Genomic DNA, 27,053 nt, shown 5'->3' on the forward strand with positions numbered 1-27,053 from the left:
ACCCCTAAGGACCTCCTAGGGAAGGACCTCTTGGATCACTGAACACAAACGGCGAGCGATGCGTTTGGAAAGCACAGCCGTGGCACGCACCTTTCCCCGTCTCTCAGCCTTTGGGATGTTTAGGATCTTAGGGCTTTAGGCTGTTTGACAAGGCCACAGCGGCCCATGGCACGCCCCAGCGCCATCTGCCCGCCGGGCCGGCTGCGCTGTTGCCATGGGAACCGCGCCATCTGGGCGGGCTCTGGGCGCGCAGGCGCAACGCGGGGGGCGGTGCCGGGGCGAGGCGGCGGCGGGAGCGGCTCCGCGGGGAACATGGACGAGTTCCAGTCCGCAGAGGAGGTAACGGGATGGGGGGCAGAGGGAGGACAGCTGCTCGCACGGCGCCCGCTCTCAGGGCCGGCCGAGGCTTTCAGGCACCGCCTGTCCGCCCCGCATCCCGCCCCTCGGCGTCCTCCGCCGCCATCGCCCCGGGGTGGAGCCGCGTGTCCCAGAGGGCGGTGGGAGACGGGCCCAGCCTTTGTTCTGCCGCCTCCCGGAGTCGCCCCCTGTCCGGGTGTGCCCTGGGCTGCTCTCCCCGGGCGGGTCCCGCAGGAGCCCGTGGGGGGAGCCCTGGCTGCCCCGGCAGCGTGAGACGCTGCGGGAAGGGCTGTTGCCCGTGCGGGAAGGAAGGAAGGAATGCCCGTGCCGTGCAGGTCGGGAGGACACCCGAGCAACCTGCTCCTGTCCAGCCGATGGTCTGCGAGTTACAGGCGCGCTGATGGGGCGTCGTACCCCGCTAGGAGGATACTAAGTGGGATAAATGAAGGTCTAAATGACCACGCAGGCAGTGTTGCCCTTGCAGGGAGACAGTTTTGCTGAGCGGTGTCATTGTTAAAGTGCCTGGGTCAGACAATGGGGAAGCAGCGAGAGGGGTGAAGGTGTGTCAGGCTTGTGCTGTTCTAAAGCCTTCTGGTTGCCAGGCTGGGCCTGTGTTACACATAAACAACATACATAATTAACATACTCAAGCATAATTCTTATAGCTGCTTTCGAAGGCGTTTTCAGAATTACTAAAGGATAGTACTGTGCTCTACAGATTGCATTTGTTGCCTTGGAAGCATCCTATTTAAATAAGGTGTTGGAAACATCGTGTCTGGTTTCTTTGTGCCAGAGAGGTACTGCAGGGAGATTGTAATGCTTACAATTTTTCTTCCCCTTTATTTTTAATACTGAAAAGTGATTATGTTATCTTATTAAAAGATGAAGTAGTAGTGTTGCATTACTTGGCAGCTCAGTTATAGCACATAAATCCCAAAGTTGGATATCAGAAATTTATGTTCTCTTTTTTCTTCTCAAAAAAGGAAGAGGACTGAAAAGTAACAGCAGCTCTAGGAGCAAATTCTCAAATCTCTTTGTTATTTCAGTAAAAATTATATATCAAAATACCTTTGAGAACTTGGGTTGAATTTAAGTCATTTTACTTTCATGAATCATGTTCATGCTCAAAGGCCTTTCTGAGCAGAGTTCCAGACTTCGTGAAGAAAAAAACCTGTATGTGGTTTATCATCTTGCCTGACAGCAGGCTTCATGTCTGCCAGCGTGTCTGGCATGCATATTCTTAATTTATGCTCTGTGAGAGAAAGTATTTTGGTAATTGTAGCTCTTACTTGGTTAAATGCACTGGTGCACCTTAAAATGTAAGCACCTGTAAAATTTGGTACCAGGAAAATAAACGAGGCATATGAAAATTAAATCAAAGTCAAGAAGGTGAAAATAAAGGCCAATTTGCCACAGCACATAAAAGCTTTTAAAAACATTAGAAAGTGCAAGCAAGTAGTGCCTCCAAATAGTTACAGTACAGGAATTGCCTGTGTGTCTCCTGGAATGTGCTGTTCTTCTGTCATGGAGAATGATCGGCAGCTCCCATCTTTCTGAATATCACATATCATTGAAAATGGCTAAGCCGTTCACCTTCTGATCAAAGGTTTATGAACCTAAGGCTGAAATTCTCCTGGGCAGGTGTAACTTCATCCTGCCCACACCATGAATTACGCTTTTGTTCGTGTTTGTCAGCTGGAGAAGCTGACTGACCTCCCAGTGAAAACCCAGTCAACATATGTTTGATTAAGTTCATTTTTACATCCCTATTCACTCTGCTGAAATGAGTTAGTTTGGTTCTATGTGCGCTTTTGTGCCCTGGTTGGTGAGCTGAGGTTGCGAGGTACCAGCAGGGACAATGTGATGTGTGTGGGGTGCCATTAGTGCTGCCTGGCCCTGTGAGTGGCTGCCCCACCCAGCAGTGGAGGCAGCTTGTTCAGGCCTCCTGACGTAGGGGACAAAAATAGCTGAGGGACTAAACCTAGAAAACCTACTAACCATACACGTACATGGGTAGTAGTTTTAAGATTAATAAGATGTTGGGGTCTGCTCTGCCCTGATTCCATGTGCTTAATCTGCTCCCCAGATTGAGAGAAGGCTGAAGGTCCAGGGAGCTACATTTCGCCTTTGGTTTCCAAGGGGCAGTTTTCTTCTTAACCCCAGCTGAGATTGCCATGACAGTTTTTCCTTCAGCTGAGAATTGATGCTTTGTCCGCATCGCTGCCCTGGAGATGTCGGTTTCTTTTAACTGCAGGCCGTGTCTGTGCACTGAGGGTCTCTCTGTAAGCCCACTGTGGTGTGCAGACATTGATGCGTAAGCAGAATATATATGCACAAAAGTGCTATACAAGTTATTTTAAAATGCTTCTGTGTTAAAATTTGAAAACTCTTTTGACTCAAAAGGCCAGCCAATATTAGTTCATCTCTTCATTACTTTGCTAAGAACGTTACTGGGTTCAAGAAGCCAGAGTACATATGAGCAAAAAAAGGAAGATTCGGTATCTTCTGCCTTGTCAGAAATCTGACAAGCATAAATTAAACTCCTAGTGCATGTTTTTAACAGATCTAAATAGAAGAATGTGTCCACTGATTATTTAAAATTCTTTCTTTTGTAGACTTCCTTCGTGGTTGATGAAGTCAGTAGCATCATTAAAGAGGTAAATTAACATTTTCATTTTGTTGGTGTGAAAGTATAGTATGTTGTATGCTGTGTGTTAAAAGGCATTCAGTAAAATCTGATAACTGATATGTAATAGATTTCTAGATAGGTTGCTCTCAAAGTGTAGGAGGTAACTGTTGATTTAATCAATGTACAGACTTTAAGGAAAAATAATACCCAGCTTTAGCTGTGATATGTATTGCAAATCCAAAAGATAATTAAAATAATTTCCTGTGCTCCTCTCTGGTTGAAGGGCATCCCTATTAGAATTTCTAGGAGGATGTTTTATGTTAAGCCCTATAGAAATAGATTTTATGTTTCAGTAAAATACAGGACTTTTTTATAGACTGTCTGCATATGCATGTTCCTGTGTTCTTCAAGATGCTCTTCTTGTTCTTGCTTGTTTGGAATGATTGAACTATTCTTGTTGCTAAGAAACATGAATATTCTGTCTAGAAAACTTCCAGAGGGATTTGAAATCGGTCTTGTAAACTGGTGCAATCTTTTTCTTGTTGCCAAATAAATGCTTTGGTCAGACTGTAAATTGAATATATATGCTCTAATATATGCTCCTATCTCTTCTGAATTTGAAATAATTTTGTGGTTATTTTTGAAGCAGTTTCAGGAAAAATGTGTCAATGAAAAACACACTGCTTTAATGTACTTCTATTTGTATCTAAAAAGGGAAACTATCCTCATAAGTAAGATGGATTATTTGGCTGAAGGCTTCTGCTCTGTTAGTAACCAGCAACCACATGACTCTTTTGTTTTAATCTGGGGATTTGTTTCCCCAAAATGATTATGCAGAAAAATCTGAATTTCATTTCCACAGAAGAATATGTGTGAATGAGCCATTATCATGTGCATTTTTTCATTCTGTTCAGGACTGTTTATGTGCAAGACCCTTTTCATAACTCTTGGGATAGAAATGCCAAATAATCTGAATATCACAGAATGAACAGAGGATGGAATCTGAAAGGCCTGGCTCAGAGGCTTGGCTCAGACTCTGACCTGCAAGTGTTTAATAATCGAAACCAGTCCCAGCAGGCAGTGTGGCTCAGCAGTATTTAGGATTTCTCTGTGGGTGTGAGGAGGTCTGTGTGGAATGGGTTCATGTGTGCCTTGCAGAGGCACCCAGTGCAGCTCCTTGACGTGTGTGTCCCCCCCACAGGCCATAGAGAGCACGATCGGTGGCAATGCCTACCAGCACAGCAAGGTGAACCAGTGGACAACAAGCGTGGTGGAACAAACGCTGAGCCAGCTCACAAAGCTGGGGAAGCCCTTCAAGTACATCGGTGAGCTCCATTTCTCTCTGCTGTGAAAGCTGATACAGTCAGGTGCACTGCTGGGCGGGGGAACATTTCAGCAGGAACCATGTCTGTACACTGTTCCTAAGCACGCACATATGCATATGTGTGTGTGTGTGTATGCCATGCTGAGCAAAGTGTAGCTGAATGTTAGTAATGAATTAATAAAAGCTGCTCTGCTATTTAACAGTGACCTGTGTGATCATGCAAAAGAATGGTGCTGGGCTACATACAGCAAGCTCTTGCTTCTGGGACAACTCCAGTGATGGTAAGGAGCATGACTGTTGGATTCTTCAGCTTGCAGCTTTAATGCTGGTCTCTTTAAGACTAGGCAGCATACTTTTCTTTTTTCCTAAGTGTGACAGCCTTGGAGGAATAGCATCCTGTTCAGTATTTTTTCTATTTGGCTGTGATGCTATATGAAACACTTAGCTGTTGTGAAAGCTTTGTTCTTAAGGTTCTTAAACAGTTATAAACTTGCATATAGGGGCATGCATTTAATCGTTGTAGCTTTCTTCTGCTTCTGAAACCTTTTTTTTGTGTTTACAGGAACCTGCACTGTGCGATGGGAGAATAAGACCATGTACTGTATTGTCAGTGCCTTTGGACTTGCAATATAATTGCCTTGAAATCGTTCATCCTTCTCTTTTCTATTCCAGCACTTGATTCCACCTCCACTTAAACTGTGAATACCTGAACAACTTGTTTTTAATGTATTTTTTAAGTAACTTTTCTTCAAACATAGAAATATGAGAACATATTACATGGTTTATGTTTGTACCTAGTATCATACCAGTGTTTCTATACTTTCTTATCACTTCAATACTTCTCTTCAAGGTGCTATTGCTGAAATCTGCTGCAGTTTAAACACTTTCTCTAGATTTCTTTTTTAAGACCGATATAAGTGAGACACTCACTTTCACACTTTGTACTCTTGGTTAGCATTAAATTATTGAAATTCATAACCATTGCTGTGACTCATTGAAACTTAATTCTTTTGGTATTGAAAAAAAAAGTTCCAGTTCTTTTAATTCTCTTTAAGGTAATTGAGGTACATACCAGAATGCAAAGCACTTTCATAATTTTGCCAAAGTCACTACAAAGTTGCAAGAAAATTAGATTATGCTTATCAGAAAGTAACTTGACTACATTTTTGGGACCTGTTTCATCTGATTGTATGGTATTTAGGGCATGGAACGATAACAGAAATAACCATCTGCATTGAACAAAGACAGATAAGAAATTTTTCACATTCTAGAAGTGCTCAGCAAGCTATACTTGGTTTACTTCTGCAGCCAGTTACATGTGTGAAGTAGCTCTTGAACTTACTTGCTCCCCTCCATGTTGATTTTGCTGATAGTGAGTTTGCTGAAATGTGATCCTTTCTGAAAGGGGAAAAAACTGCCTTGAGGTGATGTGACTAAGGCGTCAATAAGTCTCCTGCCTTCTAAAGTTGCAGGGGAATAACAACTAAAACCAGTTTTCAGCATAGGCTTGGATAAGGTTTTGTCAGCTAATGAAAGAAATGGGAGCATGCTATAAATTTCAGGAACCCTCTGTGAACTGCTATATCTCGATAACCTGGAAAGATGTATTACTGCAAATTCAAATTACAGGGGATAATATTTTTGCCAACATACCAGTTTCAAATCATCTCTGTAAATATATCTCCTTCATGACAAGCCACTTCATTATTCTTATGTAGGTCCTAGTGAGTGCTACAGGGCTAAACACAGTGTATATACCTCAGACTGGTGAGTATATACCTTACATTTTCATAGCAGAGTAGGCTTTAGCACGGGTTTAACTAGAAACAGAACACCAAGTATTCAGTGTCAGAATTATACAATACCTGTAAAAGAAAATACTAAAATGAGGGATTAAATGAAGTGCCTAAAATAGTAATTAGGGTGAGAGGAAAAATTGTTATAAAAAATCTTTGCACTCTGAATTTTTCATCTGGATGCTTAGATACTTTATCTCCTTTCCATCAGCATGCTAGAGTGGAGCTGGTAGTGTGGTACCTATTCAGCTATTTATTTACATTTAAAAGAAACATTTTCAGTCATTATTTGCTTCTTGGTCAAGCCATTCAAACATTCCTTGTCCTTTGTTCATGTTAATAATAGCAAATCCCTTGATGTTTTGCTGTTTGTTGGTTCATGCATATGCTGAGCTGCAGAAAAAAACATTTGAGATGGTTTTGAGTGTAAAGGCTGTATGGGAGGAAAAACCTCTGTTGCATCACCCAAAAAAGCAAGTGATGGGCTGATCACTTCTGCCATCTTCCCAGCTATGAGCAGACTCCTGGAAGATACAGAACCATAAGAAGTTGACAAATGACATCAGCATCTTCACCATGTCTAGGCCTTTTTTTCCTCACTGGCATCAACACTAATCAGGGGAGTTCTCACTGCCAGCATGACCACAGCAGGCTTTGCAAAGCCACTGTGAAGCCATTTTAGAATGTTAGGTCCCTTTGTAAATTGGTTAACATATTTAGGAAAATTAGCAACCAGTCCTTCCACCTACAAGTTCAGCAGGGTAAGGTAAGATAAACCCAACAAACAACACAAAACATCTGTGCTGACACAGCCTCTTGGATCCCATCCTTACCTGATTAACCAAGTTTAAATATGAGTAAGAAAATGCATGTAAACTGAAAATATGTGCAAGTCATGAAAATGATACAGTTCATGAGAAGGAAAGTAAAATTCACTAGAAGGAAAATAAAACCCAGATACAATATAAAGGTATAAAGCTTTATTATGAACATATTTAACAATGATTATGCACATGAAATCTTCCAAAACACTCAGTTGAAGTACTCAGTTTTCCTTCATATTCCATATTAGCATGAAGTTTTACAACATAAACAATATTTGCTGTTACTAGAACAACTTCTGGATACACAGAATACTTAACACATGTCCTCATGCACACTTTCTCAAAGCAGCATTTAATTACAGCTTCTCATTAAACAGAGCATTTATCTTACACATTTTTATACCATTTTGGTACACAATTAATCCATAGTTTCACTTTACATATTTACAAACTTCTAAAAAAAGTTTTACAGTAATACAAAGGTTATTACTGGCATAAGCAAAAGGAAACGGGTGGGGAAATTAGGTGACTATGGATAAAAAGTTGTCATTTGGCTCAGAGAAAGACAATAGTTCAAAGTCTTTCCTAGCTGGAACCATTCTCTCCAGTATTTGCACCACAGCTTCGATGCACTAGCTGGTTTTCACTGGTGTTAAGCCTTAGGCTTCCTCTACTTTGCCACTCCTAGAAAAGTTTCCAACCAATTCCAACACCAACTGTATTTTTAAAGCAAATACTACAGAAAATAGTTGTTATGAATGGCTCATCCTTTGTTATTGATTTCTTGCATGTCCCTTGTGATCACTGTGCAGGTGAAAGTCTTGCAGTTATTTAATAGAAAGCCTCTCTTCAGAGCAGGATCACTGTATGCTGTTGGGCCTCTTTGTGCACTTTTCTTGTTTTATACAGCTCTGCTAGTGATGGAGATAATTACTTCAGCAGTAATGAAAGTCTAGATAGTCTCTTACCCCAATTTCCTCTGTTTCACCCTCAGGTTACAATACTTTACTCAGGTGAATTTATGCCACCTATTACATCCAAGCTGTTTACAATCCATGTTGTAACATTCTTCAAATACTGTCTCTGCTTTCCAATCATGGAAGAAATAGGAGTCAAATTGAGATTTCTTGCTACCACAACTAGTGCCTCATTTGCTTCGCTGCTTTTGTCATCATACTGTAAATTAAATTTGATGCAACAGTGTTTCAACCAAGCTTACCATAACACTGTAGCACTTCCAAAATATAAAGCTATTTTGCATGGCAAACATTGCTTACATACAATCTCTTAAAGTTAACAAGGAAACTATTCTCTCACTATTTTCATAGTGAGATACTTGCTTTAAGTACAATGTCCTATTCTTAGCTTTTCTATTGCCACTTTGAATGTAGTGATGTAGTAAAGTTAATGCAACAAAACAACAAGAGAAATGGGTTGAGAACAGCTTAGAAAAAAATAATCTCAAAGGTAGATTATAAATACATTCTTTAGTTAATTAAATCACAAAATGTGACACTATTCCAGAGTTAACTGTAACAACCAGTTCAGACTGTGGTAAGAAACATTAGTGTACTTTGCACATTGGTCAAATTTTCTCTCTTCAGAACTATTTAGAAGAGAATTAAACAATACCAGAACAAAAAAATACCTGAATATATAAAGGATCATGTTAATATCAGTTTTTGAAGACCTACTTCCTATACCCAGTGTTACTCCAATGGAACTCGAAAGGATTTGGGGTATGCAAACAATCCCAGTTGGCTCTCAAGCCTGACTACAAATTTGAATAGCTGTAAGCCTCAGGACAGTCATCTCAGGAATAGTAAAAATTAGAATGGGCTCTCCGATTTTAGGATACAGAACACCCCCATACTTGTAAAAAAAAAGTCTAAAAGGAAGTGCTGAAGGTAGAGCTTTACTGTAGTTCCCTGGAAAGAAAACCACTACTAACCTGAAATCTTAGAGTTTTCCTTTTATGTTCTTCTCAAGTGACACCAATTATGCAATTAAAGGAAGAAACCTTCTCTTCCTTCCCAGCAGTTCTTGCTTTTGCCATACAACAGTGCTTTGGCTTCTAACAAATAAATGATCCCTGGCACAGAAAGTTTGAAATCTCAGACACTCAAAAAATTTCACAGCTCTACATAATTAGAAAGTTTTCTCTCTCACACACAATGTCTCACTACACAGGTCTTTAGCAAAGCATTGATTTAATCTGAACTATCATAACAAGGATGCAACCACATGAAGCAGTTCCTTTGGTCCTCTCCAAGTGACTTGCTGCCCTGTGAATTCTCCCCTTCACACTCTTGAACCATGAGGTTATTGCAATGGGAATGGTCTAGAGCAGTTGTTCCATCAAAGCAGAACAAATCTATTTTTCCCCAATACAATTCAGCAACTCTAGCAGGATTTCCTTGCACTATTCTGCTCAAACTACTTCAGCGATGAGCACAATTTCCTAGTGCAACCCAGCACCATATTCTAATACATGAACAGTGCTTTTGAGAGTGTCTGCAGCAGCAGGGCAAAGAAATTTTACAAGAGTAAATCTCAGTTATAAATCCATGAGAAAAAGAGATACTTTTAGAAAAGCCAAGTATCTGAAAACAAAAGTTGTTATAAGCAAACAGCATCTACTTAAAGAACTGAACAGTGGTGTAGGAGAAAACCAACTTCTAAACAGAGAAGCAGCAGCATTGTACAAGGAATATATACAATATAATAATATACAATATAATAATTTATGGGACTTAAGTAATTCCCATATAACTTTGTTACAGCACAGACTGGAATACAGATAATCCCAAAATGTGCTAGTAAAAGTTCCTATCAGTACAGGTGGTGACTGTGGTATGATAAAGCAGCTGAATTAAGCACAGAACATGCTCACAAGCGAACGCTCATGCACATTCAATACATGAGCAACCACAATTGTTCTTAGGATGTAGATTAACTACATATGAATACAAGTTAAGGAAAAATCCTGATGTAGAAAAAAAACCTCTAAAAGTGAAATGTTTGGAAATTTGAAAATATAATTCCCTTTGAAACTCATACACATAACTCTCTCCTCTGCATACAAAAAGACCAGTGTGAAGAGTACTGGCTATTTTTGAGACTTGCTGAAATATGTCTATTTGAAAGGGCTGTTTTAAAAAAAATCAATACAGACACTTCTGTTATGGCAGTAAAGGATATCATGAAACATATACAAATAATTTTGCAGCACTGAGACTATTTTGGCTCACTAGAACTTGACAATTTACAAGTATCTTACACTTACAAATCTGATAAACTTATTAAAAAAGGGTCTTAAGTCTGTGTCACTTATTCAAGGGAAGAATAGAAAGCTTGCGTTTTCTTGTATTAATGAAAAAAAAAAGACCAATTCATTCCCTGCCTCCAGCTCAAAGACTAAGGTAGAAAATTGAAAGGGAAATGAGGCACTTCATACAGCAGTAGACAATATACAAAGCAGCTAATGCAAATACAACAAATGAATGACAGTATGCTGTACATCATCATAAAAAGCTCAAAACCAAAAAGTAAACAAACCCAAAAACAAGCAGCAAGGAAGCAAATCCATGAGACTTTGAAATGGAATAGACTTACAGATTTTAGTCCACAGACATCCTGCTATCAGGCATTCTAGAAGACATGTAAAAATTTTGGTTTCTTACGTTTTCACCACAACCATTTCAAGCATTTGTTTTCTCAGTTTTAACTTTGTAAACAGAAACAGAAGCAGGATGTCCTTCCTGGGAGTCAGTGTTCAGATGACAGCAGACTGTAAGGAAGCCAAGGAAGATGTCCATCAAGGAAAACTTCAAAATTGGCTTAATTCCAGCTGAACAAATCTGTCTACATCCAAATCAATCAATCACTGTCTGACTCCTCTTTATACTTGGCTCTAATAGCTTGGCCATTCTGTAGGGGCATTTCTTCATAGTCACTCCTGTGAAACAGATACTTGTTGAAACTTCTGAATATGGTGTTCAGATAGAAAGTTGAAAATAAACAGGAAAGTTCTAAACTACATTGAGGCATCAAATTGTTACTTGGGTAAAAACCTGATATCTGTTTTTCTTCCTTGTGGGAGATATCAACAGCATATATGAATTTTCTCCAGAGGACAATGCATAATAAAGGTTACTCCAGTACCTACAAGCCAATTTTCACACAGGTTTGTACAGAAGCAAGCTGGCAATACCACTACTCATCTAACTAACCAAAGGCAAGCTATCCCAGGCAGTGGATATAGTTAGTCCAGGATCAACTTGTTCACGTTAGTGCAGCATTGGTCCCATCCATGGTTCCAGCCATTTCAGTGTCTTTGGTAAGAGGTGAAAAACCAACGGCAGATAACAGGTGACTAGCACCGAGACACCTGACTGAGATGGGTTTGCAATGCTACTATAATTGTCATATTACATAAACACACAAGTCAAGGAAGTTTTGCTAGACTTAGTTATTCTTAATTCAGAAATTGCTGGACACTTAAGAAGCACCATTCTCCTTCCCTGGTGCATTTACTTATGAGATGCCTCCTTACTAACTCCACCTGACTCCTGCTGTCCTTCCCAGAGGAAAAAGCAAGCCCTTTCCTTCCACAGCTCTTGCTGCCTTTGCTCCATGACTTACTAGCATCATAATACTTGCTTACCTGTTTGTATCAGTGCCATGGCAATCCCTTTCAGAAACCAAAGAAAAGAAAAAAACAAAATGCATTCTCACTGCATTTCTGTTTCAGAAAAAGGCTGTATTTCTGTTCTTTAGGCAGAATACTTTCACTAACAAACCATTCACGTATTTAATGAATATGGAAAAGAACAATACAAAAATAATACACACCCACCAGAAGTAACTCTTCGTAGTATTTTATAACCTTACCCATAAATCACGTCATCATCTGAATCATTCAGCATAGAAAAAGCAGGATTGTCTTTCAACTGTGATTCTGAAAAATACAAATAACAGTTAATTTAGTGTGTTAAATGTAGAAATGTGATTGTAGTTCTTACACAGCACTGTAGCAATGGACATGACAACTTCCAAGGCACTCACAATTGAACAAAACTATATCCCAAACAGGAATTTTCTCCTTTAAATTCTCTGCTCTTCAGCCACATTATCATGGTATTAAGAGTGAAAGAGATGACATAATCATCTCATTTTTAGACAGATATTCTCCATGTTGTGTAAGTTGATTTCCCCCCTGTGTGCAGTTCCTATGTCGTATTATTTCAACTTGTACATATATTAATTCAGAGCTTATTATTCTCAATCAAATGTTTGTATGTATTTAAAACAGACTTCTCGGCTGTTTCTAATCTACAAATATAGTAGACCAGTTTAAATCCCTTGACTTCAAGTAAGTGATTATCCACTTTTCAGTTACTTTTCACCCTTGTAGGAGATGAAGGAAGGACTTGTACCTTTATGCTGAGATGAACAGAAACACATACTTTCCACTAGCTATGACAATTCCCTCTACTTTGTTTTAAGGCCTTAATTTCTTGCATAATCTCTGCTGCTTAGTAAAATTTGATTTACCAATTTTCCATAACATGTTTTCCTGGCAGCCTTCTACTTTCTGCCATCTACAAACAAATATTTCTTGCAACCCAAAAGAAAGTTTTCAACCTTTTCCTCATCCATCCAGTTCTTTTTCCATTCTTAATGGGGTAACAGCATTTTCTGTAACAGTTCCATCTCAACTGTAAAAATTGAGAGAAAGGACCAGCTACACTATTTAGTGCCTTCCCCTCTGCTTGCTCTCAGCAGACAAGATGTGATTGGACAGCCCACTAGATAATCTCATCGAGGCTTCCTTTCCCATGAAAGATTGAACCACATGATCTTTCAAGGTCCCTTGAGCCTGGGCTCTTCTACGTTTATGTATCTTGAACGCAGTGCTTAAAGCAAAGAATGGACTCAGTACAAATATTTATTTTAAAGATCTTTATCTGTTAGAGAGGGAAATGCTTTAAAATCATTGTGTAAGTTAGACTGTATCTCCTACGTAGGAATGCAAAAGCAAAAGTGTCACTGATTCAATCCTCTATGTCCTTTTACATGGACCATACGCAGCCCTCCCCACAGTTCATTCTCCAAGATTCCTCCCATAGTAGAGATCAGCTTCACTCCTACTTTTCCAACAGCGTGTTACTGATTTCAGAGTCCTGTTTGCCAGCATACCAATGTATTAACTTTCGTTAGAACAAAGTACAAATGATGTAATGTTGTTCCTTCAAGACTGTCTGTGAGTCAGTTCAAAAGTTGTTGCATTACATGCAAACATCATACTGACTATAAGCTTGATCTAAGTGCATAAGAATTCAAGCCTAGCTCATTAGTTATTACATTTCCAATACTAATTTGCTCAGGAGCAGTGCAGCTTCTGCTTATGTTAACTCAAAGCAGACTGGAACAGTAAGGAGACAACGGAAATATAAAGACATTGCACACTATCTACTAATACAGTAGCTCTTGTCATCCAAGTTTGTCAGACAATGGCTTACACTTACCATATAGTGCATTCTTCGAGGGGGAATATACAAAGGCTAATGTGTAGAGATAAAAGTTCAGTAAACCATAAAATGATAAGAATTCTGCTGGTAGTAAGTGTCAAGGATATTGCTCCATATAGTTCCATACACATTAACTTTGGAAACAAGATCCAATCCATACACAAGCTGTTTCAATGGAAAGAATGTTTACCTTACTGTAGTTTGAGACCATGAATGGCTAAACAAAACCACATGTTTTAAATTCAGTGACAACTAATGTACTCAAGCTATTTCGAGGTAAAGCCCCACTGAAAACAAAGCTTTAACACAAGTAACATTTGCTGAGGTATGGTCTACTCTTGAGCAGTAAAGTGCACGGTCAGTCAAATGGTTCTGCCCTCAGTGCTAAAAGAAAGCTTGGTAAGGGAGGGTGTTCAGGTGAGTTTTGCAATGTTTGTTTTTAAAAAAGTTCTTCCTTGGCACAGTAGTCGAGGAGGAAGGAGAAAGGACTCTCTGTAGACAGAACTCTGAAGATGGTTTCACCATCTTTTTAGGAAAATGCTAAAGGCTTTACATACTGTTTTCTACTACTTCCCAACACATGTCTAAGCTTCTCAGTAACCAGAGCAGCTGTAGTCACAAAGGCACTTTCAGAAGGTACAGTGAACTAGAATCTCATGGTTCAGGTCCAGGAATACAGGTTGTCAACCTGTTGTCCATAGACATCAGAAATAGTCTCTCTCAAGTCACTTAAATTCTCTGCTATGACCTGCACCACAGGCAGACAAACAGTGACTTCTAAACTATTAATTTCTCCTATTTTAGTATGCCCCATGCCATGCCAACCGATAGTATACAGAAAAAAACTGAGGCACCAAACACATCCAAATGTGTTACACTAACTAATTAAAATGACTTAGATATGCACCAGGCATGCATACGCAAGCTTTCTTTCCTTTAGGAGAGTGTCAAAAGCAGTTGTGATTAAAGTAATGTGAACAAATTAGACTGAGACTGTCTGGCTCATAATCTTTACAAAGATCCATTACAAAATGCTGATGCGAAACCCTGAACAAAACAGATTGAACTGCAAAACTCCACCTAAAACTCAAAGGTCTCAGGTATATAATTTTTAAGTACCTTCTGCATGAAAACAGATTAACATTCCTACTTGACCGATATCACAACACAAGGATATAATTCTGATAATGAGTCGACAGCTCAGCAACAAAGTTGTCCTGTAGCACTTGTGCTCCAAAGCGTAGGTAGAGTATAACAATGCTGTGGGGAAAAAAAAGTGAAGCATATATATAGGTGCACTCTGTCTTTAAACCACAAAATTGAAATAGTAGGTCAATAGAAAATAATTATGTTAATATGCTGACCATTTATTTTAAAATATATTTGCTCTCATAATTCTAAATTAAGAATTACTCTTTTATGACTAAAAGTTAGGAGTCAGCTGAAAAAAGTAGAAAAACCCATCAGATTTTGTCCACTACATACAGTCCAATAGTCAACAGTAAACTTCTGCATTGATTAAATGAAGCTTACAAAGCTCCAGAAGAGGGGAATGGTGCACTTGCAGAGCACTCAGCAGTACAGAAAACACCTCTGCTAAGTGAACCTCTAAATCTTGCAGTGCATTGCCACGGTAATAGAAATAATATAAAGTTAGATCAAAAAACCTAAAGAAGCTCTAAAAAATTAAGAAATGCTTACCCTAACAGCCATATCAAAGACATTCTTCAGTCTCTCTGACAATTTTATTATCAACAAAACATACTCAAAGCCCTGAGAAAAGGTTATAAAAGTTACAGTACTGAGAAATGTCCTTTGAAAAGCCTTACCTAATGACAAGAACTACAAAGGTTAATGCAGTCAAGAATTTTAACCTGAGATCTGAAAAAGAATGAGAAAATTTGCTATTAGTGAATTTACACCAACATCTAGGAGAAGGAAGCCTGTTTGGGGAAGAATCAAAAGAAACATTCCTTACCAACATAAGGCATGTTTCGAAGTTCTGAGCATGCCCTCACTATCAGGAATAAAAGATACAGAACGTATGTGGTTGCCACCACAAGGAAGAAGATTTTCATTCCCTGTAAGAAAAGAGTTAGGTTTTATAATTTAATGAGATTTAGTCTATTCCTTCTTCCCTCAACAGAAATCATTATTTCCCAAAGCACAACATAGAATGGTCCATTTATGCACGAAAAGTAGACTCATGAAATGAGGATGCTGATACATCCAGGCTGGATTTTGGGGAATGTAAAGAAAGGCTGTTTAATAGAATTCATCATTTTTCACCAAATTCACAGTGAGATGAATCAGCATGACTTTCTAAAACACAGCTCTCAAGAACAGTACAAGGATCCATGTACATCAGACCTTCCTTTACAATAAGAAAGTCTGAAATTTACTAAGACAGAGGATTTTGGCAGGAGTAAAGATGTACAAAGCTGACTTAGTAGGAGGCCTAAAAATTTTTCTTTCAAAATCAACAGTCATGAGCCTTTAATTAAACTTGTGGTGAGTCTCCAGATTTGCAGGACAAATTACTCTTCTCATTGGGATGGAGCTCAATATGATCTATGCATTCATCTAAAGCAAAATGAAAAATACTGTAGTCAGAGTAAGACCATCTGACAGGTGTTTTCTATTTTTGAGATTGTGCTATAGATTTTTATAGAAGAACAAACCCCAGCTCTGGGTATTGCTGAACTCTACCTGAAAATTTCATGGCAAGAAAACACTTCTGACTTACCTGGAAGTTACCTGTGTCAACTCTGTATTGATAGGTAGGATCATGTACTTCATTAATGCTAGAAAAGATTCAAAATTAAAAAGTGGTACGTGCATCATTCCAGACAAGGTCAAAAAGACGTACTGACCAAGAAACCCACTCAAAAGAAAGGGTTTAAACTTACTACATAGAGTTTATAACTAAAGGTTTTTGCCATATAAGTTGGTGCAATGCATTTATTCCAATGGAGTCATGACAAGTTCCTGTACATAACATCCTCCCCTTCCCAAACTAAATTTGGAAGAAATATGGAGGATTCAAATTGTAATAATGTCTAACCTCCCCACTTGTTTTTTAGAAAATGCATATCTCTACCACTAGTTAGAAATAATCTTCTCATTCCTGAACACTCTCAACTCATACTTCTGCCTAAATTTTAAATTACTTACGTTTGCCATATTCCCAGTGTAACGGAGGCCAGCCACAATAATCCAACAATAAAGAATTTGGGCAGATAGAAAGTTAAGCACTTCCTTTCCCCCTGTTGAGAAAACAACAGGGTGGTGAAAGAGAGACCGCATTTGAAATTTTATTCATTCTTGACGGAATAAAATAACCATCATATTTGTTTCCCCCAACATGAACTAGATTAAGAGACTTACCTTCTGTATTTTTATCTTGCACAAGTGACTAGAGAAGACAAAAAATTGTAAGATGCAGTAACATCCTATTTATAAGGTCTGACATATTTAACTGATAATGCAAATACAGGAATATGGTCTGGAATTCATGTTTCTCTTAAGAGGTCTGGAATTTATATTTCTCTTAAGAGGTATTTTAAACTAGTTTAGAAAACAATCAACTACCACATACAGCAACAAAACCATCCAAGCAAGAACAAAGTATCATGGCATCATAATTCTGAAGACTGCCCCATCTATCTCATTTAGGCTTGCTAGGCTCAAGATAATCTGCTTCCCCATAATTTTAACTCCAAAGCTTCATATGTCACACTGTATTTTATGAATGAAATAAATGTCTCTTTTTACAAAAAAGTTGGTTTCATTTTTGTCACCTTTTGAGGAAACAGAAAAAAGACAAGTACTGTCTTCTCAGTTAGTCATAAATACTGTTGCACCCTCACCTGTACTCTTATACCATGGTAGACACAAAGCCAGAACAACAACAATGCACACAGAAACAGTGACTGGAACAGATCATCCAGCATTCCAGGAAACCAGCTATTCACCAGAAAAGAAAGGGGGAAAAATGGATCTGTAACAAAATAAGAAAAAAAAGTTAAACTGAGGGGAAAAAACCTTCTATTATGAAAAGTAAAGCAGAATGTATCTTCAGAGGAACAAAACCCACTAGAGTTTTCAAATTACACCAGTAAATGGAATTAAAGGTTGCTTTATCTTAAAGGAATTAACAAAGAAAATAGTGCCTCCAGCAGCAATCCTCTGTGATGTAGAAATAATCTCAAATGGTTACCAACGTTTCTAAAAGATTTCAGGTTTTATTAGACTTTCTACTAAACCGCTGCTAATGGTGATATCCTAAAAATTACCATAAAATTATTAAAATGCAAATATTCTTTTGGTACTGCTAGAAAGTGCTAGAATTCTATGTGTTTTAATGGACTAAAAGTAGCCTCCATTTTTAACTACAGTGTGAATATCTGAAAAATGAAGAAATAAGACTTAGCAGACAAACAAATTGAAAGGTTCAGTATGGTAAGCACCTATTCCAATCAGAGACTTGAACAAATAGCTCCCCTTCATGTGACTGAAAAGAATGAAATCCACCTACTCATTATGCCCTTGAATTACTACATTTGAAAAGGGTTGTTTGTAGTTTTTTACTTAGCTTTCTGAAGCCTCATAAACAGTGGCTTCTAAGTTCAAGGAGAAATTCCATTTTGCTCCTCTCTCTCTTTTGTCTTTTTAAAATTTTTTTATTTCTTTCTTTAAAAGGAGCTTTTCTAAAAATTGCAGGATACAAGTACCATTGTAAAGTAGCAAGAGAGGAAGTAGGATGGACATCCATTTCTGTTCAATACCCCAGTCTCTCATGGAGAATTTCCGCAGAGAATGTGCAAACAGACACTATAAAACAAAACAACAACATCAACAATTTGTAAGGAAGGAATACAGTATTAATGGTTTAACCAGAGTTAAGAGCACATTGTAAAGGCTTCTTCATGAGGTCTTTGCCACTGAGAACACTGTAAACAGAAGCCAGGTCTCTTAGCTTCTACTTCAGCTTCAAGTTTACAGGCTGACCCCAATATAAATTATTTAATTTTTCAAGGAAACTGAGAAGTAATCCAGTTTGTACTGTGAAAATCAACAATGTGTGGAAAAAAAAACATTGCCATGTTACTGGTCACACACTATTAACAACTTCCACTTAAACTCATTTTTTAAAAAAGCAGCTTGCATTTTATATTCACAGTTACCTGAGTGACATCATCTATGTGACAAAAATGTTAATGCAAGTGTGCAGTACTTTGGTGTCCCTACTCCAAAAATTCAGCATTTTAGATTTTATGTTGGCTTTTTTCAGATAAACTTCTTTTCCAGGGGACCAATCAAGTTGGAAAGGAGAGATAGTCTAAATCATAGCATAATTTTGGTTGTAAGGAACCTCTGGAAGTCATCTGGCCCATCCTCACACTCAAGGCAGTGATAACTTTAAAGTTAGATCAAGGTCATATTCAACTGAGTTTGGCTCATTTTCAAAGACAAACAGCCCACACTCTGGCCATCCAATTCCAAAGTCTGAGCCTACCTGCACTGCAAAAAAATATTTTTTCTAGTACCTAATCACAATTTCCTTTGTTTAAGCAAAATTCTTTATTTTATTCCAAAATCAGACTTTAGAAAAGCAAGTTTTCCCCTTTATCCTATTCTCTTAATGTCCCTTCAATACCACTTGCAAAAACATAAAAGCAGCAACTACATAATTATTTCAGAAACATTTTGTTCACCCATTTAGTGAAATGTCAGCTCAGCCTGGGGTTACACAGCACGACAAGGCAGTGTTATCAGCTGCCTACAGAATATACTCCAGAAAAACTGAAACAAAATCTTACCGTTACCATAAAAGTAAGAACTACAAAGACAAATCGGAACCATATTTCCACTTGGGAAAAAGTTGGATTGTAGGTCTTCCACTACAAGAAAAAGAAAGAGCCAATGAACAATGTTTTGACAGAGTAAATATGACATTGATAATTAGCACTTAATGTAGATACTGGAAAGTTCTCAGGCTTTTCAAAATTTAAAGGTATAGCCAAATTTCACCATGGAAAGACAAAGAGAAATTCGTACCCACAGGACTATCTGAAGAAAAGATAAGCAAAGCAGCCCAACAGTCTTGCTTCTCATTTAATCCTGCCACTTGGTAACATGCTCAATCCTCTCATAAGTTAAAGCACTTCTCAGGACAAAAAGGGTATTTTCTTCATTGATTTCAACTGCACTTCCATTCCAAGTTTGAATACCAATAAATGAGCAAACCGAGTATGTTCTTCTTTATTACCAAGGGCAGCTGCATAAATTGATTATGAAAAGGTCGGTAAGATACAGGGGAGCTTCCCATAAGGGGTTTGTTTTCCTAAAGCTTGCTCACTTGTCTCAAAAGAGGAAAAAAAGAAAATCAAGTAAGGGAAGAATAAATAAGCTTACTAGAAATACAGAAATCTTTTCATAGGTTAGGCGGGAAAGCTCCTTCTCCTCTAATTACTGTAAGGGCACAAATATTAACTATGACACATCAGTTTGCATAAACTCTGCCCCATTGACAGTTTATCTCATACCTGGCAGGCTTGTGTTTTGAAGCCACTTTTGAAATGTAAACTCCCTGGTACAACATAAGCTTTGCTCATCTGAACAAGATGTTTTACCTTTCAATGTATTAAATCTGTCAACCTTTGTCTTGCCTTTTTAAACTGTAAATGTAGAATGAAAATTATATGTAGAGAATCCTATTTTACAAAATGCAACCCATGATTTCAACTGAGGCCACCATAAACAATCATAACAATAAAATAAATTTGATAATTTTAGTTGCTGCAGGAAAGCAGGGCTTTGGGTTTGGGTTTTTTTGGGATTGTACACAGGTCTGCCTTAGAGGCAGACTGCGAAGCAAGCTGATCACTGTATAACTATAAATGCCCCAACACTTTGTCCTGTTTGAAATCTGGAACTAAACAAAGGTTTGTAAGCTTAAGGGTTTTTCCCCTTGGAGCTTATGTTTAATGATGTGCTTTATGAACTAGAATATTTCAAATACTAGTATTTAAAAAGTTAATTTAGTATATAAAAACATTTTTGCTTTACAGTAAGATTTTTGCTTGCTACCTGCTCTGACATACTGAATGCTATATATAGAGAGAACATACCATAGTAACCTGTATTACAAACTTGATATAGTTCCATTTTCTCCCAATGCAAATGTTTCTAAATCGCTTTCCAGAGCCAACCAACACATGCTGATGATGTGTTTTATAAGCAGTCTTCAGTGCTATGTACTGAGATAGTTATTTCCCTGGGAATTATTTTAGTGAATTATATTAGTAGCCTGCTTATTTTAGTTGAAAAATCCCCCCATTTTTCTCTTCCTCATAAGCACAGTTAAAAAAAAGAAGCTTCGTTTTTCCTTAACTTTGTTAAATTTCTAGCTCATGCTTTTGTGAAGTCTGGAAAATTTTGCTAATTCAGATATATCTTTTGGAAAGGAAGAAGATACCATGCTTCAGAGAGGCAACATCTCTATTAAGCAAATGCAGAAAACTGGATGTTCTAGTCTAGCTTGCCTATTGTTAAAAACGTCTGCCAGGAATTAAGACTAAATGTATCTGTTACAGAAAACAGATCAGCAGTTCTGAGAGAAAAATCTTTCCCTATAGAGGTGAAAAAATTGGTCTAGACCCTTATCAACAGCAAATGCTATAATAATTCTGACATTAGTAGTGACAGAAAAATTAATTATGATGCATTTTTATATTTATCTTCAAAAATCAGATACTTTTTTGTTACAGCTCAAGCACACTTCTACAGCATTTAAGAGACTTCTTTTACTAGTGTAAAACTTTATACTTACTGTGAAAGTAATATTCTGGATGGTATATGTTAACTTGTTTAGATCTTCAAAGCTAACAAATACGTTGTACTGAGTGTAGTTCAGGTAGCCAAGGTGAGCAACAATGATTTCACTGCATTTCTGTGAATACATAGAGTAGAGAATAGCATGTAAAAGTCTTCAAATTATTCCAGAATATGCACTGCTAGCATAGGTTGGAGAATTTGTTTATAAATGGTTGGACATTGATGATATTTATTATATGTCTCACCAATCTCAATCAGTCCAATCAAGAATTTCTTGAAAGATATCAGACAAAACAGAGGAAACTGATAAAGTCCATCAGGGATAAAGTCAATGGTTGAATAATGAACAAGCCTGGCTTTCCACTTAAGCTGGTGAAAGCACCTGCTTGAAGCACCAGGATGGATTTGAATCACTGTCAGTCAAGATCTAGGTCACTGGATTGTAAGATGGGGTTATCTTGTACCACCCATTTTTAAAAGTTAACAGGAGAAAGAGAAAACCCAAGCATATTGTTCTCTTGGCTGTGTGTGATTACATCTAATGAACACTGTTAACTAAGTTCTGCAAATTTCATAGATATGTGCATATATATATATATATATATATAGAGAGAGAGAGAGAGAGAGAGAGAGAGAGAGAAAACACTTGATTTACTGTATATGCTTATGATAAAAAGCTTCTGTCCTTCCTAAAGGACTTGCATCTGGAGAAGCTGTTTTGGATGTTTCTAAGCTTAAAAACTTCAGGGAAAATTATACTAGAATCTCCAAGCCTTCAACATTTCTTCACAAGCGGCAAAAAATTTGGCTTTTTCAGAACACAACTGCCAGCTGATTTCAACCAGACTCTGGGAGGAGAGCTGGAAGAGAATTTTTCTCTCCTCTGGAACCCGATCCAATCTTCTACTACAACATCTCTTTCTTCAGTACTGCTAAACTGGTTTAGGTGACTGACCAGGTCACACTGCTTTACTCACGAAGAGCAACTCTAACAAGAGGGGTCTTTAATGGGTAATAGACACAAGCCACAGAAGTTAACAGGGAAATGATGGATAGGTAGATACTTGGTCAGCATTACTAACTAGGTTGCCATTATAAATGAAATCATATTCTATAGTCTTTCCTGAGACAGGTTTAACTAACACATTCTTCTTATCTGCAATGTAAATAGATTAGATTTAAAACGAATAGATTTAAAGAAATTGCACTGCATCAGTTTTGTTTAAGCAAGTACATACTTGTGCACAACTGAGTAATCTTGTCCGATTGTGAACTTGGTTATTGACATATGGTGTGCTTCCATCCTTCACCACTCCAAGCACTCTGACTGTCATAGTAACATTCTTTTTGAGGGATACTGTAATTAAAACAGAAAACATTAATCTATTGACACATGCAGAAATGAAATCTCAAATAGAGTTCCAAATATAGTTTAAAACATGTGTTATCCAAATGTTACTCAGTTTTACTTTACTGGAGTGGGGGTAAATATTTTTGTACTTAGGCAGTGAGTCAAGCCCTGTACTGAATCTTGACAGATTAACAAGTACCAACACAGTATTTCTGACATATATACAGGGAAGCTTTATTGACAAATTAGTATCATTACCATCTACATATCTAATTCCCCCAAAAATGAAGGAGGAAAGACATAGATTATCTAGATGGTACTGTCTTCACAGAAATAACAAACAATATTCTCCCACACCTGTTGCTTACAATTCAGTCAGTGCTGTCCATGTCTTTACTGAGGGAAGGGGGTGAAGGGGAATAAAAAGTATCAGAGGAAAGACACACCAACCACAGACAAAAAGCAACAGGATCGCGTGTGTGACAAATGAAATTAAAGATATAATAGAAAGGTTGCTATAGCAGTTTCCTGGGAATTATGTCAGATTCTCACCATCATGCTGATCCAACTCAACTATGCAGGTCAGCCACAGCTGCTGATTGTAAGTTGACAGTGGTGGCGAACTTAAATTGAATGGCTTCAGCTGTAAAAAAACCCACAGGATTAGCACCAGCCATTACACTGTTACATGACCCATCTGTAGGTACAATGATAAAAGCCACGTTAATCACATTTGTGACAATGCTTTGGAGAAAAATTTATGCTACTCAGGGGACAGTATGACAAGCAACTCAAATAGAAGTCTTCCAGGGGATTAGCTTAAACAGCACGTGTATTTTGCACAGCACTGAAGTAAGGATAGGTATGACTACCTAAAGCCCATAAAAGCAGTAGCACTAAAACAGAAACGTTCGGACACAAAAGACAAAATCCTGAGATACAGGCTGAACACAAGTAATTTTTAGCATTTTACATAAAAAGTCAGGTTTCTGGCTCTTCATCTGCTACACAATTTTAAACCTGTTCAACTATAATTATGAAAACAAAACTATTTTCCACTAGGGTTTCTAAAAATGCCACATTTGGTTCAAAAGAATGGAAAATAACATTAACAGCAAAGACCTACATACAGGAAAGACTTCTCTTATTTGAAATCAAAATATGCTTTAAAAAAACCAAAATCCACCCATAACAGTATCAATCCAAACCCATACAGGTGACTAATAAATGAAAAACAAAGAAATGTTCCGGAAAATTTACTTTAAAAACCCAAACCAAACCAAAACCTTTTTAGCACTTTCACAAAAAATACTTCAGATTGACAGTGAAGAGCTACCCAGAAGCAAACTGAGAACCAAAATATGGAAACGAAAATGTGAAGGTTCGTGTTAGGAAGCAATATCCCATGCCTTGGTCACATGACAGTGAACAAGAAAAAGAAATATTCCTTCCCAGATGATGACAAGAGGGCTATCATTAATTGCCACTGATTATATAGTTTTTCAGTTTATGTTCTCAATTTGTATTTCTGAAACCCCCACAAGAATCTCCAACATTACTTCACCAGGGAAAAACTCAAGTGTTACTTTCTCAGGAACTGCTGTGCTGAAACATCCTGGAATTCTCTACCTGGCCTTCTCACAACAGTGAGAGACCAGAAATTGCTGGTGGGCCATTCATGAAATAACACCATAGTAAGACAATATTGCACATTCAGTTGCAAACTGGAAAGCACCAATAAGATGTTTTCCAGTAAAAGTTTAAATACTTAAAATAACTGGTGGGGAGGAGGGTAATGTTTAACATTACTAACATCAAATAAAGCCAGTCATGTAATCCAGTGATACTTAACTCTTACCTTTAGGCTGTTATTTAAGTCAGTTCTTGCTACAGAAGTTTCAATTACATTAGGACCTACACAATATATAAGAAGGAAAAAGGAAAACAATATTGAAGTATACATATTACTGGTAGGTGATGATGTAAATATAGGTATTCAGAAGACTGTAGAAAATACTTCCCCGGAAAGCAGGTAAATAGTATCCCACTTTTCAAATGTTTAAGCTGAAGGGTAGATTACTTGGACATTTCAATATAATTTATAAATTTGGCCTGAATGCTCCTTTAAGCATCTCTGCCATAGTATTTCTAGGCATGATTAAATAGGAGGTAAGTTATAAATCAAGAACTCCATGTCAGAAGCCCGAAATGTGTACTCTACTGCAACAAATCACAGAGTACTTAGATATATATCCCAAGCTTTTCATGGGAGTGCAGTCATGAAAGTACTCAGCTATAGAAAAAGCTGGCTAAGCACCAGTGACCCTCTTGTTATAGCAACTCAAAGCTCAACAAGGGCTGCAGAAACCACCTGAAAAAACCAGCATGTTTAACCAAACTATAAAGTCTGTATGGCCAAGCTGTTACCATGACCTGGTTTGCATGGAGCACAGCATCCATAATGCCTGCACTCAAGGCTCGGGCACCAGGGCAAACACAACCCATTGTATTTGTATGTATGACACTTGCGCCTTGTTATGCATATGTAGTGTACCTGCTCACAGTACTTTCTGGCTAGTGATGGATTTTCATTGCATTGGTCTGTTCAAGCCAAGATACCCACATGTTTGTTTAGCAACAGTTCTCAGTTTACTCAGACTGGGCCCTTCTTTTTCTACAGAAATCTGGGGCTATGATACATGATGTATGTCATCACATCAACGGAGATAACCGCACAGAGGTTGTATAAGCAATTTCTCCTAAAGCAGACAATCTACTTAATATTGAGTTTCATGTCCAGTTGTAGTGGGAGATGTTCAGCTCGATACCACACCTTTTATGCAACCATTCCTCCAATTATTCTGGATACAGACACAGACACAGTTAAATGTACTGATCAAAGCATTCATCCACTCACGCTACCTCTAGTTCTGTATGCAGTAAACGGGAAGCAATAAAACTGTAATTTATGTTAGAAGAGACCTCCAGAGAATATCTAGTCCATTCTTGTTTAATTAGGTTGCTCAGGGCCTTGTCCAAATAAGTCTTTAACATCTCTAAGGACAAAGACTCCCACAACCTTTCTGGAAAACCTGTTCCAGCATTTAACCATCCATATAGTAAGAAAATCATAGAGTCGATTAGGTTTCCTAATATCTAACTGGATATTTCCTAATATCTCACTGCAACTTTTTGTGTTCCAGCTTGTGTCTGTTGCCTATCCCCCTATCATTGTGCACCTCTGAGAAAACTCTAGCCCATCTTCTGTGTATCCTCTGATTAAGTGGTTCTAGAGATGGGTACAATTTCCCCTCAGCCTTCTTAGGTATGCAAGAACACATGGCACTGGAGAGAAGAAGAATGCAAATGTGTTTGTACATACACAAAACATGAAAGGACTAAACCAGAATAGTGAAATGGAAGAGTAGAAAAATATCTGTGTCGATACACTGGGGTGTGAACAAACACAGAAGAGATATAAAGCAGGTACTGACAAAAGCAGGACATATGTGCGTGTATTTGGTTACTGGAGGCTTCCCAGTCACAGTAAGATTTCTCTGTCCAAATGATCTCTCCCTGTATATATTTTGTCTGGCAATTTAATGTCTTTTATTAATCCTCACAATATGCTCTTTCTACCACAAACTCAGTAATAAAAAAAGAAAAGCAGTTTTTCACAAAGACCATGGACTTCAAAGTTACTACAGAGAGATTATGGAAAAGAAGGAAGTTTATAAATAAGCACCAAGGGATCACTCTGTGCAAGAAGTATTTTAGGCTACCTGTCATGACAGCTCTAAATATGCAGTACTGCTTGGGCTCTTGCAACCACTCTAATAACAGTACTGACCATCTCACAGACTTTAAATGGGAAAATTATGAATTTCACCCATCACAGTCAAAATTTCATATCAGAATTGCAGTTCAACATCACTAATAGCCACCCACTATAAAGTCAGTTCTGCATCATTGAACTTTTCAGTTCTCAAGTACATACAAACAAGGCAGATTTTTGAAAAGCCTTTTTCTTTCAAAAAAAAGAGCATAATTCAGTTTCAGTAAGTGTTCACATTTGAAAAATCATCATATGTCAATAATTAAGTCTTGACAAAGCCAAAAGAATTAGCCTCTTTTCTATTTTTTTTTTATTGGAAGATACAAACCAAAATTGGGAGAAATCACAGTCACAGTTTTTAAGAGCAGTAACCAAACAACTAATAAAGTTCTAGTGCCATAAACTGCTGCTCCTCTAGCAAGCAATATATAAAAGCTTTGTTAAGCAATGACCACAATGATGCTGTGGAGAATAATTTAAATTGTTATTGAGTTTTTTCCAGTCTTGCTTAGTTAACAGAATTACAGCTGAAAGCAAAGAACCACCCTGAGGTGCTGAACAGGAA

General features: G+C 37.9%; 2 protein-coding genes across 4 annotated transcripts in view; one reads left to right on the top strand and one right to left on the bottom strand.

Moving 5' to 3' along the window:
- The first annotated feature begins 265 nt into the window (after positions 1-265).
- DYNLT1 (dynein light chain Tctex-type 1) lies at positions 266-5,287 on the top strand. The gene is made up of 5 exons (XM_071547946.1): positions 266-339; positions 2,973-3,014; positions 4,188-4,311; positions 4,514-4,591; positions 4,873-5,287. The coding sequence occupies exons 1-5, from the start codon at positions 313-315 to the stop codon at positions 4,941-4,943; spliced, it is 342 nt and encodes a 113-aa protein (XP_071404047.1). The 5' UTR covers positions 266-312; the 3' UTR covers positions 4,944-5,287.
- A 1,784-nt stretch (positions 5,288-7,071) lies between these two features.
- Positions 7,072-27,053, bottom strand: part of TMEM181 (transmembrane protein 181) — a 36,207-nt gene continuing 16,225 nt past the window's right edge. For 2 of the 3 annotated variants that reach the window (XM_071549237.1, XM_071549239.1), the window contains exons 3-17: positions 24,512-24,567; positions 23,206-23,296; positions 22,541-22,659; positions 21,298-21,417; positions 19,286-19,366; positions 18,197-18,296; positions 17,333-17,463; positions 16,638-16,729; positions 16,210-16,267; positions 15,442-15,544; positions 15,293-15,344; positions 14,641-14,723; positions 13,461-13,550; positions 11,824-11,890; positions 7,072-10,888 (exon numbers count right to left, since the gene is read on the bottom strand). In XM_071549237.1, the coding sequence (XP_071405338.1) occupies positions 10,810-10,888; positions 11,824-11,890; positions 13,461-13,550; positions 14,641-14,723; positions 15,293-15,344; positions 15,442-15,544; positions 16,210-16,267; positions 16,638-16,729; positions 17,333-17,463; positions 18,197-18,296; positions 19,286-19,366; positions 21,298-21,417; positions 22,541-22,659; positions 23,206-23,296; positions 24,512-24,567 (1,322 nt within the window). In that variant the 3' untranslated portion in view covers positions 7,072-10,809. The remainder of the gene's footprint in view (positions 10,889-11,823; positions 11,891-13,460; positions 13,551-14,640; positions 14,724-15,292; positions 15,345-15,441; positions 15,545-16,209; positions 16,268-16,637; positions 16,730-17,332; positions 17,464-18,196; positions 18,297-19,285; positions 19,367-21,297; positions 21,418-22,540; positions 22,660-23,205; positions 23,297-24,511; positions 24,568-27,053) is intronic. The other variant, XM_071549238.1, reaches the window with a different exon arrangement.

Source organism: Pithys albifrons, chromosome 2, assembly GCF_047495875.1.
Source record: "Pithys albifrons albifrons isolate INPA30051 chromosome 2, PitAlb_v1, whole genome shotgun sequence".
NCBI classification, from domain to species: Eukaryota; Metazoa; Chordata; class Aves; order Passeriformes; family Thamnophilidae; genus Pithys; species Pithys albifrons.